The sequence below is a fragment of the Protopterus annectens genome, chromosome 5.part0 (genome assembly GCF_019279795.1).
Source record: "Protopterus annectens isolate FY-2018-M chromosome 5.part0, PAN1.0, whole genome shotgun sequence".
NCBI lineage: Eukaryota > Metazoa > Chordata > Ceratodontiformes > Protopteridae > Protopterus > Protopterus annectens.
The window spans coordinates 125,574,404-125,588,249 of record NC_056735.1 but is presented as its reverse complement, the minus strand read 5'-3'; the positions used below and the strand labels follow the sequence as shown (position 1 = coordinate 125,588,249).

The 13,846-nt window shown below is 36.2% G+C and overlaps 1 protein-coding gene across 1 annotated transcript in view; it reads left to right on the top strand.

Moving 5' to 3' along the window:
- The window catches only part of LOC122802509 (gamma-aminobutyric acid receptor subunit gamma-3-like), a 934,322-nt gene that overhangs the window by 295,249 nt on the left and 625,227 nt on the right, over nucleotides 1-13,846 (top strand). Inside the window, exon 3 of the mRNA XM_044072161.1 lies at nucleotides 12,321-12,458. Coding sequence (XP_043928096.1) covers nucleotides 12,321-12,458 — 138 coding nt within the window. The remainder of the gene's footprint in view (nucleotides 1-12,320; nucleotides 12,459-13,846) is intronic.

Here is a 13,846-nt window from a genome sequence, read left to right as displayed (position 1 = left end):
AGTCACACAGAAAAAATACATGCATGCATGTAATCCCTTGTTTATTGTTTCTAGTACTTTTTTTTCATTCAAAAAAACTTGAGCACCTTGCATATTCCTTCATCATCATTTACATTAGGAGATCCATAAATGGTTTGAAGTCTTTAAAACTAGTCCTACTTTAGGATTAGTCCTGCCAAAGGACTTTTGATTTTCTTAGTTGCAAGTGCCATTCTGTGCATTACTTTTATTTTATTGATTACTAAAGATTTCCGTTTTTGGAAAACGCAAATCTATGAAATTAGAGAACAATTCTTCTGTAGCTCACATTTCTTTATGTGGTATAGAACAGTCTCTTTTTTGAAAGAGATGCAGAGTACATGTCTACTTATGAGCATTTACATTACTTTTAGAAGCAACTGAAGCGGAGGAGGCAGTTTAGGTAGAAACATTTAAAATGGGTTGCTTTCTTTTCAAATTCTCAAAATGACATTTCTTTTTAAATATGAGAATTTCTAGGCCAAAACATACATACAATCAGTGCAAAGAACTGGACTTCACTTTTTTGTCAAACTTTTAGTATTAGTTTAAGGGTGTGCACATACAACAAAGTATTAGTATAAGGGTGTGCACACATGCAACCAGTGTATTGCACGTTTTTTATTTTTTGTAGTTTTTCCTTTAACAGATTTGTTTGTTTTTCAATTGAGTTGTGCAGGTTATAGGTCACATTAAAGGTGAGAAAAGTTTTGAAATGATTTATTGTGGTCTTATTTTTTTATATCATAAAAACCTGGCATTTTAACAGGGTGTATAAACTTTTTGTATCCACTGTATCTAGACAGACACTCATCCTACATCTCTTTCCTTCCCAAATTAATGTAAATGCTTGTGTTTAGACAGATACTCTTTCTACATCACCTTTACCTGCAAAAATAATGTAAATGATTGTGTATAAAGTACCCAGTGCATCTTGTTTCCCTTGTAAAATTATTTATATGCTACTGCCTACAGTACTGTATGTCATACTCTGATCCTGTCTACCTATAATCATGGATGGCACAGCTGTATAATGGTTATATCAAAATGAACAAGGGTAGATTGATAAACAAAAAAAAAATCGTAAAAAAAACAAAAAATCCAAACTCCACGAAAGTGGGCTGCCACCGCTAGTAAAAAAATACTTTCTCTATGCCAAATGTAGTTGTAAATAGCACAGTTTTTTTTAGTAATTTAAGCTATTAAAAATGATGAGTAGCTTTTTGTTCTTCTCCAAAACATCAGGACTTCATCAAAATATAATATTAAGTAAAACCCAACTCGTTTTATAGGGTTATACAACTTTCTTAACAGAAACTAACTAATTAATGTTAAAAACAATTAACTTCATAGTTTCATAGATTAGTACTAAGCTAACTGCTCTTATGAGCTATTTTAAGCCTAGCCAATTATCCATTGTGAGACACAAACTCTGCACCTTGTGTTTATAAGGCAAACACCTTAACCATTAGGCCACCCTCCCAACCCTCATTCTACACTTGAAACATTTTCTTATTTTTTTCTGTTTTTACATTTTTTTATAGTGGTTATCTTTGCTGGCACACAGTGCTTCATTCTCCCATTTAGTTCTCAGCTGAGGTGGGTATCTTGTGTGCAATATCTACATATCCTCTTTGTGCCTGCATGCATTTTAGCCAGGTGACCTGTTTTTCTCCAATGCCAAAGATGTGCTGTATCTGAATTTAGGCTATTTATTTTGCTCACAGGCATGCATGTCACATGTTTGTGTATTTTCTCTGATAGGCTGATACCCCTTTCACTTTTTTTTATGTACCAAATGCTGGGATAAGGCACATCTCACCTGTGACCTTGTTATAAAGTAAGTCTGTAATTATAAAATGAATGAATTAATGTATGTCTAAGGCAACAACTCTGCTGTATTATGATCTAATTGTTTTGTATATGTTTGGTTATACAGAGTGGAATGCACTTTCAAAACTGTGCTAAATTGCCTTTGTATGGAATAAACTAATGAGTCTAACTAAAATGAATTAATTAATGCATGCTCTGATTATGCAGTTAACTTAAATCAGATCTGCATTCTGCTAGGTTGGTGTAACATAAATGTGTTCTGTAAATATCATGTTTATATGCATAGTCAAGGCAAGGTAGGGAAAACCACTGATGTAACAGAGAAGTGACTGGATGAGATTAACCATAGACGTGGTAAACGTGTGTGAAAGCACGTTCAGGGCACTCTGTCCTTCACCGGACATGACTATTCGGCAGGTGGAACATCAGACATTTACTGTGGCACATTGGAGGTTGGCATAATGGTTAAGGTGTTTAACTCAAACATGCAAGTTAGAAGGTTTGATTCTCACATCTGAAGGGAAATTGGCTATACTTAAAATGTCCTGCAAGGGCAGGTAATATAATGCTTACCTACGAACATTATAAGTGGATACAATATAAAACCTCACTTATCTTTGTACACAAAGACCACATTTTTCTTACAGGAAGACTACCAGCATTATGCACATTTCAGAAAATAATAAGATGATAGCTGTGAATTCTACATCTAGGCTTGCTGGTAGTTTTTCCTGCGGAAAATGTAAACAATGCAGATTTATGAGTAATGTGTCCAGCATAGAATTCAAACACATAGGAAGAAGGTTCTGGGCCAAGGATTATTACACCTGTAACACTACCAATGTTGTATACTGTGCTACCTGTGATACATGTGACAAATTTTATGTTGGAAAAACTATTACAGCTTTACATAAAAGAATATATGAGCATGTTTTAGCCATTAGAGAAAAAGATAGAACTAATGCTTTGGCAGTGCATGCAACAGAATGTTTACTCTTCAAGAAATGTTCTACCTTTGTATTAGAAAGGGTTAATTCTGATCCGTTAACAGGTGATTATAGACTTTCTTGGAATGTAAAGAAAGTTTGTGGCAAATAGTTTTGGTTGCTGATGAAACTCCAGGCCTCAATGGCACTATTAACATTAAATGTTTCTTAACAATGGCTAGCAATAGGTAGTTCATTATGTGAACTACCTATTATTTTAGTGTACAAATAATATGTCTTATTCATTACTCAATATTGTATGTATTATAATACATCATATTAGAGCATTGTATTTAAATTGGTTATTTTATTCATTTTTTATTTTTATAAGTGGTTAGATTTCTTTAAGAATGTCATGTGATATAATTGACAACATTTTATAAATGCATTTTGAACTGGAAAACCGTTTGCTCTGAAGAAGCTCATGTTGATTAAAGTGAGTGAAAGCGCTTAACTATTACTCAGTTATGGTCATCTGGATTTATTGCTTCCACTGATGTTCATTTTTTATCTGGTTTTGAGTTTGTTTTATTCTTATTTTGTCTTGGTGTTTTTGTGAGTGGCATCATGCTTGGAGGCGATTCAACACAGGATAGCAACCTTAATTTGACTATACACTCCACCCCAGGAGATTTGGGTGGAGTATCAGACCAGCTTACTACTATCATCACGGGTGCTATCCGTGAAGGTTTCTTGAGGCTATCAGGTCTTTCTAATCACCATGGTAATTGTAATCATGATAGTGAAAGATGTGAAGTACGAGGAGAGGGCGGTCCTGGCTCTGATGCACATGCTCAGAACAGAGGAATATGGTCGTTTTCTGGTACTAGAGGCAATGGAGTTTCCTCGGCTGTTTTGAATTTAAACAGTGAATATTTTGTCAGCAACTTATTTTCCACAGACTTGAATCCTTTTTCTGATGTCAAGAACAGTGTCTGTCCAACACAAGTAAGTGACACTACAGCCGACAACAATGTCCGAGATTTTGAGACATGCAAGGACAATATTTTTAAATTAGAGAGATTAGCTATTAAAATAGCGTCTTTGCAGCTAAAATCTTATACTTTGAAGAGAGCATTAAATGTTGTTGTATACCATAAGGTTTAAGGGTCTTTAGATTCCCTAACTGTGTCAACTATGGTGATCCCCTGTATAAAGAATTAGTTGAATTATTCAACACTACAGGTGTTTCGCTTATGAAAGCTCTGGTGGTGCAGTATAAAAATGATATTGTCTCTATGAGAACTGATTTAGAGACTTTAGACAAAGACATCAAAATGTCACCGAGCTTTCCTTCTTTTAATAATTTGTATTGTGGTATAGCTGCTAAAGTTGACTGTCACAAGGTTTCTGTTATAGTCAGGAAGTGAGGTAAACTGTCAAGAGATTTACATTCCTACTCAAACGGCTCAGCATATCCACTTAACTCTAATAATTTGAGCCGTGGTAGGAAACAGTTCTTTTCTGCAGTAAATAGAGGGACTGTAAATAACAATGCCAACAATGATAACAATCTAACTGTGGGGCCTGATATTTCTGGTGGCTCTGGTGCCATTGACAATGTCAATGGTAATGGTCAAACTAGCCAAAAAGCAAATAACTTAGGTGGTGCCAGTGGTACTGGTCCTTTTTTGTTGGACTCCACGGGCAACAAAAAGACCCCAAAATGGTCACAACAGGCAGAGAACAAGAACAAGGGAAAGGGGAAAGGTCAGAAAAAGAACTGACTTTTGGCATTGAAATTTTGAATCTTACTGGTGATGAACTTAACCAAGATACTGTTTCTGTGTTAAAACGTGTTTTTTCTTTTATACCTTCGAATACTGTGAATATCCCTAGATTGATAGTTGACTTCAAGTTATATTTAAGGAAATTAAATCTGAAATTTATTTTTGATAATCTTCCTGAAGTCAGGAGTGAAGTGACAATTTGCAAGAAAAATAGCACTTATAATCCTGCTTTAAATTCTACCATTCAAGTCTTTGGCACTCTTTGTGAAAGACAGTTTAGAACTTTGAGTGTAGGACCTTATGGTTCTAATTTGCCAGAAGGAGAAAGAAAGGCCCTGTTTGATTTGAGTAAGAATAAAGAAGTTAGAGTTATGAAAGCTGACAAGGGGGGCTCATTAGTTGTCATGAAGAACACAGAATATGAATTAGCTATGTTAACCTTACTTCATGATGACAAATGTTACAAAGAAGTTACTAGTGAATTTATTCTTAATTGTTTTCAAAGGTTAGATACGATGCTATTTGATTTATTTTGTGAGATTAGCATAGATTTTGACACTTACAGTTTCTTCCAGATTGAATACCCTAAAATGGCAGTTTTGTTCAGTATTTCCAAGGTACATAAGGACTGTGTTAGCCCTCCTTTTAGACCTATGGTGTCAGCAACTCATTCAAAAACTGAGCCTATTTCCATCTGGCTAGATAACATACTTAATCCAGTTGTTCAGAAATCAAAGTTTTATCTGCGTGATTCGTAGCATTTATTAGAATTATTAAGTGAACTTGAGGTGTCTGAAGCTTTTTTCTTTGCCAGTTTAGATGTCACTTCTCTATATACAAGTATAAAGCAGGAGGCAGGTTTAGAATACCTGAGAGAATATTTGACACAACATACATCTCTTGGAAACAATACAGTTAATACTGTTTGTACCCTTATGGAGTTGGTTCTCACCAATATTTTTTTCAAATTTGGTAGTAGTTTCTTTAAGCAGATATCAGGTGTTGCCATGGGGTCCAGAGTAGCTCCATCTTTTGCTAACATTGTCATGGCCCACTGGGAGTTAAGATTTCTCTATGTTTTTCCTTTTTTAGACAATATTTTGTTCTATAGGCGTTACATAGATGACTTGATCTTTCTCTGGAAGGGTGATTACAGTAGCTTTCTATCCTTTGTGAAGCATCTGGATTGTAGTACAACTTTTCTTAAATTCACAGTTGGAGGTTTTGGTGTGTCTTTAGATTTTTTTGGATCTTCATTTGACTTTTGAAACTGTGTCACTGAATTTCAAGAGTCAAATATTTAGGACGGCCACCTTTGTTAACCAGTATCTACACAAGGAAAGCTTACATCTTGTCCATATGAAGGGTGGAGTGGTAGAAGGTCAATTCAAAATGCCTCAGCAGGCTGACAACTGAACATTCTGTTTTTCTACATGAGGTAGACAAATTGACACAATTCTTTTTAGAGAGAGGCTACGATTTAGTTTGGCTTAAGAAGATCATTCAGGAAATATTAGCACTTAGAAATACTTCTGCTTGTCCCATTTTGAGTATTATGGACACCCTTAGGGAGGTGTCCCCAAGTGTTCAGTGTAAAGACCCTTTTGTTTTTTCTTTAGCTTTTCCCATACCAATATGTAATGAGATGGTTTACATCAAGAGAATTTTATTGGATCATTGGAAGGTTATTATGGGAAACACTGAACTCACTAAAATTGTGGGTGTAAGACCACATTTTTCTTACAGGAAGACTACCAGCATTAAGCACATTTTAGAAAACAATAAGATGATAGCTGTGAATTCTACATCTAGGCTTGCTGGCAGTTTTTCCTGTGGAAAATGTAAACAATGCAGATTTATGAGTAATGTGTCCAGCATAGAATTCAAACACATAGGAAGAAGGTTCTGGGCCAAGGATTATTACACCTGTAACACTACCAGTGTTGTATACTGTGCTACCTGTGATACATGCAACACATTTTATGTTGGAAAAACTATTAGAGCTTTACATAAAAGAATATATGAGCATGTTTTAGCCATTAGAAAAAAGGATAAAACTAATGCTTTGGCAGTGCATGCAACAGAATGTTTACTCTTCAAGAAATTTTCATTCGTTGTATTAGAAAGGGTTAATTCTGATCCTTTTACAGGTGATTATAGGACTTTCTTAGAATGTAAAGAAAGTCTGTGGCAGATAGTTTTGGTTGCTGATGAAACTCCAGGCCTCAATGGCACTATTAACATTAAATGTTTCTTAACAATGGCTAGAAATAGGTAGTTCATTATGTGAACTACCTATTATTTTAGGGTACAAATAATGTGTCTTATTCATTACTCAATATTGCGGTAGTGGTTCCGCGATAGCATTGTCACCTCACAGTAGGACGTTGTCCTGTTCAATCACCAGTTAGAGCATCTTCTGTGTGGAGACATACGTGAATGGGTGTGTCTTCGTTGAAGGTTGTGCATCAGGGCTGACAACTTGGCACGTAAAAATCCACTGCCAATCATTAGCGGACTGGAGTTCCGCTGTGGCGACCCCTAACTGGGAAAAGCCGAAAGACACAACAACACAACATTCATTACTCAATATTGTATGTATTACAATACATCATATTAGAGTATTGTATTTAAATTGGTTATTTTATTCATTTTTTTATTTTTCTAAGTGGTTAGATTTCTTTAAGAATGTCATGTGATATAATTGACAACAGTTTATAAATGCATTTTGAACTGGAAAACTGTTTGTTCTGAAGAAGCTCATGTTGATTAAAGTGAGTGAAAGCGCTTAACTATTATTCAGTTACGGTCCTGTGTTTGGATTTATTGCTTCCACTCGTGTTCATTTTTTATCTGGTTTTAAGTTTGTTTTATTCTTATTTTGTATTGCTTGTATAATCTTGGAAAGTTGCTAGAATAAAATGCTGTATTACTACCATACATTTCACTGCCGAGCCTTAAACCCAGGACCCTGTGCATAACAGTCAGAACAACATACCACTATGCCAAATCAGCTGTTTTAGGAAAGAGAGGAAGACTAAAACTTAATTGGCTACCATTTAGTGTATTCAGTTCCCACCAAAGCTGTCAACCTCTTAGCACAAAACACCTTGACAAGGCCAATAATGGGGGAATACAGCCCCCAAACATATTCAGCGAATTCACTTCTCACCATAGCTCTCAACCTTAGCACAAAAAACCTGGATGAAGCTAATAATGGGGGAATACAGTCCCAAAAGTAGAGGCAAACTTCTAATACTCATTTTATAAACTTAGAAAATTGCTAGAATAAAAGGTTTTATGTTACCGTGTACTTTCTGAAGAATATGAAGTCTGAAATTCAAATGCCTGTTATTTTTATTTATTTAACATTTGTTAACCAGAAAAGTCTGACTTGGATCAAAATCAAATTTTCAGCAGAGGCTCAGGGAGAAAAACTGCAGACATATGTCTTTGTGACATGAGAGGACACCAGAGCAAACCCACACAAACACAGGCAGACTCCACCCCAGCCACGAATCAAACCAGTGAACCTGTAGCTGCAAGGCAACAATGCTACCACTGCATCATCAACTATTTAAGAATTAAAAATTTAGAAACTCCAGATTTTATGAGGAACAGAACAGATATATAGGTTCATAGGTAGGTATTAGGCTATCTGCACAAAGGCATTTATAAGCCTAGCCAAAATGTGTTAGCTTTCGCTGCCCCCTTAGATTAGTTCCCTGTGCCTCTGTCCAGCAGAGCCACTGAAATGATCCCTGGGGTAAACTTTCTGTTTCCCATCCACTCGTCAAAGTTTCTCTTGAAGAGAGATATGAGGCAAAAATCTGCAAAACTTCCACAAATGGTGGTGGGTAGGGAATTCAGGTTCTTGCTACCTGCACCCAATGTATAGGGTTCAAGCCTGAAGTACTCTCTAACCACCACCAGCAGGTATCTTGAGTTCTCTCTAGCCACCATCATAACAAACACACACTGTCTCTCTAGCCATCAGTAGAAATCAATTGGGGCATTACACATAAACACACACACACTTCCTAGCAATAACACATACCTGAGTAAATTCCTCTGTTTCTATCTCGTCTGCTTCTAAAATAATCCTACTAGCAGTAAGGAGTATCCTCTGCTGCTTCTAGCAACAGTTGCAGTCCATTTGTGTCAGCAGATGAATTCTCAATGCTTACTTGAGTTTATTCAATACATTCAGCAGGGGGAAGATCAGACAAATGACATGGGGATTAGAGTCTCTAGGTGTGATAATTGTTTCTTGTGAATGCTGCCCACTTTAACTGTAAACTATTAAATCAAAGTACATTTTAGAAGAGATCTTCCTCAGCTTTGTAAATAAATCACAGACTTTTAATCTGAAATCAGAACTGCACAAACAATATGCAGGTAAATCATGAAGCCACCACAGCTATTGCTCTGATCTGTATTTCTGCAATGTCTGTTAGCAAACAGTTTAATCTGATAGCATGGGAAGAGTGTTCACACTCAAGATGCTATCAGTCTTTGATTTACAATGAAAAATAAATAATTGTATCTTTATTATGCAAAGCACCTTTTTAAGTCTGCAGCATAAGCAAATGTAAGTTAAAAGCAAAGGCGTAACATTGATTGGCACTGTATAATGTTCCATTTTGTTCTTTATTGGAAAATTCTCGTTCTGTAGAAGCCCTACAACTCACTCAGGTCTTAATTGTAAATATACACCCCGCTCAACAGGTATTGTGATGCAGACTTTCTTACTGTAAATTATGTTTCATGCTGGTTCTCTAAACACTGCATGTAACATGTCCAAAATGAATAACAGTGTGCTTTTGTAATGGGAAGCGGTGGGTTAACATCTGTATGTTCTAGTTTTGTATGATGTGATCACAATATGCAATTAACTCAAATCTCATGATTCAGGGAGAATGTACATGCTATAAAAACAGTGTTTCAGATTTCATAATGTCATTCATATATATATATATATATATATATATATATATATATATATATATATATATATTTTACAGCGCAATTATAGGGAAATCTACATTTATTTAGCATCTAATGGAACTGCCGATATTATGATAGTTGGAAAGGCAAGATAAAAATACAGATCAGCAATTCTATTTTAAAAGAAAATTTGAAGGGATATGGGTCAGAGATTGTGAAGTTTTACTATACAGATATAAAGGCAAACACACACACACACACACACACACACACACACACACACCTCATGAAGATTTATTTTCATTTTTCCAACTATCTTATGAACGATGAGCAAATAAAACTGTAATCCTTACAAAAAGGGGCAGATGTCTGACAGTTCGCCTAAGTAAATTAATTCATTAAAAAAAAAAAAAAAAAAAGGGTACAGAGCCGATTCCAGCAGACCAGCACCTACCTCAGTTAGTTTATGTATCTCGTCTTCTTCTCTGCTCTCTCACTGCAGTCCGTGCAAGCCCTTAGCCACCCAAGAGAAAAAAATAAATAAACCAAGCAGTAAAGCACCACCAACAACCTCTTGATCATCACAAGCACAGTACTACTGTGCTAGGGCTACTGATTGTTTCTCGCTCTCTTTTTTGAAAAGAGAGCGAGAACCAATCATTAGCAATACAGCCATCCACATCACATACGTGCCTGCGGATGTGGCAGTCCGAACCCCCTTCTAATTATGGTGCAGTTAAACCCGATTAGACTTCTGGGCATCACATTGATGCTTTTTCTTTTATCTGGACTGCCTTTTACAGCAGTCAGATATTAGATGCTGCTTTAGTATGTTGTTAAAAAAAAAAACGTAACTCGACGAGCATGCGCAGTTCAAGTTCCGGCCAGGACTGAGAAAACGCAAAATAATGGAAATATTTTTTAATGCCAATTTTTTGGCAAATGAAATTAAATAAATGTATTAAATGTCAACAGAGTCAACTATACTTTCTTCTTTTTCCTGGGAGGGCTGCAGTTCCACAGTCCGATAGCACGAGCTGCCCCTGCCTTAATGTATATTTACCTGCACTGACTTGCAGAGAGCAACCCACATTTTTCATTAGAACAGCATGACCCATAAATTGTAACAAATTTCCATCATAACCTTTTCACACCCATCAGCAGCAGAGATACTCTTCAAATCATCGTGGCTTAGATATCCTGCCCAAGAAATTCACAATATCAGGTGAAACAAGCCAAACCTCCTGTCACAGTCTTGTCCTATGCCTACTACAAGTGCCCTGTTTTTAATGAATGTAGACCCAAGTCTTACACAGCAGACACATTGACTGAATTACATGCAGCATTGTCCTTAGGCACACTGATGTAACAAGTCCTACTACACACTCCAAGCTTTTCCATGTTTACAAAACTCATGTAGACCAGACTGGAGCCCTTCTGATGTAACAACAAATATAGTCGATCCAGTGTTCCTGATCCAGGGCAGAATCCACACTGCTGCTCATGAATCAAAGGTCTCCATTCCAGTGCCATGGCATGGGCTCATATTATAAGACACCTTCTTGCTCATATTTTTCGGTATATGAACCACCATTTTATTCTGCAGTGTAGAGCTTCTCTTCCTGTTTTCCATGCAAACAACATTAACCAGGCACCCCCATGCACCCCAATAATATGTATAAGTATTAGCATTACCGGCCATCATGCAGTCCTGCCACCTTATACACAGACTCTGGTTACCTGTTGCAGGGATCTCATTTACAGAAATGGAAATCTAATCACACCAGCTTCTTCTAGAACTACCTTTTGTAAGGAAGGCACATTTACCAAATTCAGAAGGTCTTCAGATTGCTTTGTCTCACTCTTAACAATATCACTTGTTAAGGTCAGAATTTCTACACCACTGCTGACAACCACCTGTGCAGGGCACCCCCTCCCAAATCACTAGGTAATTTGCTAGAACTTCTCTGAGCTATGTAAAGGTCATTCTTCACAGCCTTACTAGCCTCAGCCAATGTCCACATCTTTATATCAGAGATTACTGCAGGCAGCTTCCTTGTCAGATAGTTCCTGCCAGTCGGCCTGGGACAACTCCTGCTAGCACTGAATATGAGGCCTGTCTTTAACTTTAAATATGGGATGCACACATAGTTAGCTCATACTCAGTATGGGGTAAAGCAGTTTGTGTTGGCAGTACATCTTGATAGTTATCCCTCCTAAGACTTCTGTGTCATTGCAGTGGTGTGTTATCAATGACCACAAAAGAAGAATTGCAGACCTCCAAACAGCATAATTCTTGTGACCACTGAGAAATACAAATCCCTTTTTTAACCTTTTCACCTGTTTTCAGGTATACACATGGGTAGCATCACCTTTCCTGTTAGCCTCCTTTCTGTAATGCTTTGTCTTACTTGTTTGACTCTGCCTGATATTAGCTTTTATGCAGTCATACTTCTGTCTCGTTTAACTTTACTAGAGTACCACTGTATAATTTATTTCATTGTCATCCCTTCTTCTATCAAAAACACATTTGCAATTTAATTTTGCTAAATTACATAGCTTTTCATTATGCATTCTTTGCAGAGAACATTCAAACAAATGTTTATTATACTTGTTCAACAGAGATGCATTGTGCCTTCTCTTTTCCTGTCTCAGAACTTAACTGAAAATAAACTGTTTCATGCCTTATTAAAAATGTGCACACTATATATGATATATATATATATATATATATATATTTTTTTTTTAATTTGGAGGCTCTTGCATTTAGAAATGAGATGCATCTGTCTGTGTTTTTTGATTATAGATGGCTACCCCAAAGAAGAAATGACATACCGATGGAGAAGGAATTCTGTGGAGGCAGCAGACCAGCAGTCATGGAGACTGTACCAGTTTGATTTCATGGGTTTGAGAAATACTACAGATACTATAAAAACATCAGCAGGTAAAGCTGCTATTTTTTCATTATTTTCTCAGGGAATGCATTTGAGCTAATACATAACACCGCATCCAAGAAATTTCTGGATTATTGTATTGCACTGACATTCAGCAGGAGCCAATTCTGGTTCAAAAATGATCTTTATGTATTTTCCTCTACGAAATTTTTGAAGTGGTGTTAACATTGTAACTAAATATCAGTCCTGAAGGCAGAATCCTGGCAGTAATGATAACAAATCTTATAATAAGCAGACTTGTCCCAGTGGTGACTACCAGTTTACTGAAATAAGTTATTTTCACTGTAACATTCATGCTGGGTGGCTGCTCTCACTATAATGGATTGCTTTTCTGCAGGGAAAATGTGTATTGATGATATTACATCTGAAAACTACTATGACTCCAAACTAATAAATGTGACAGTCTTCAAACTCAGTTTTTATAGAATGGAAAAGTCAGCAAGGTCAGAGTAAAGGCGTTATTGTTCAGCAGAAGTTAATTTCCTATGTAAAATCATAAACATGTCACTTGTAACTCTTTGAATCAGTTTATACTTTCTCATATCAAATATACTTATTTTGTTTACTCTTACTCAAAACATACATTATTTAAACACGACAAAAAAGAGATATGCAATGTCATTATTTTCCCGTATTACAGCTGGGAGTAAGCTTTGAAAACTGTAGTAGCCATTGGCAACTCAGACTGCCAGCAGATTTATTATACACTAATAAGGTTGCTGTCATATGTTAGGAATTTTGTTGAGCTAGGGTTTAAATTTCAGCTGTATTCATGCAGAAACATAGCACTCAAAACCATGCAATGGTATTGAGAACAGACTATGTAGAGTATTAACTGATACAGTGTGAAAAGTGGGAACAGGCAGGTGTATGGGTGATTCAGAGACACGTGCAGTGATACTATGATGCCAGAGAAACAGTGAGTCATGCATGTCCTAATGGTATGCAAATGAATGTCAACAGGCTAATGAGAGCTATGATGTATGAACATGATAAAACTCATTTTCAATATAATGCCAGTCGACTACATATCCTTGCTTCCTTAATATATTACATTTTGGCTATACAAAGGGATGCCATTAAGAATCAGCTCAGCAATTTCAGGCAGATAAATCTATCTAAAGTTTTGCAGAAATTAATGGAAATTATTTTATCAGTGAAAATATCAAATACTACTTTTAGTATAACAGTCATGAAAAAGAGACTTTCTAATGTAATATATTGCTTATAAGTCAAACATGCACTATGACTGCAGGTCTGCATTATTATATCTTGTATTTGACTTTGTAAAAGGTTTGCATTTATTTCCCTCTTAGTGTAATCTCATGTGATGGATAGATCAATTATTTGGCACATACTATCTGTGGTGTACCCAAGG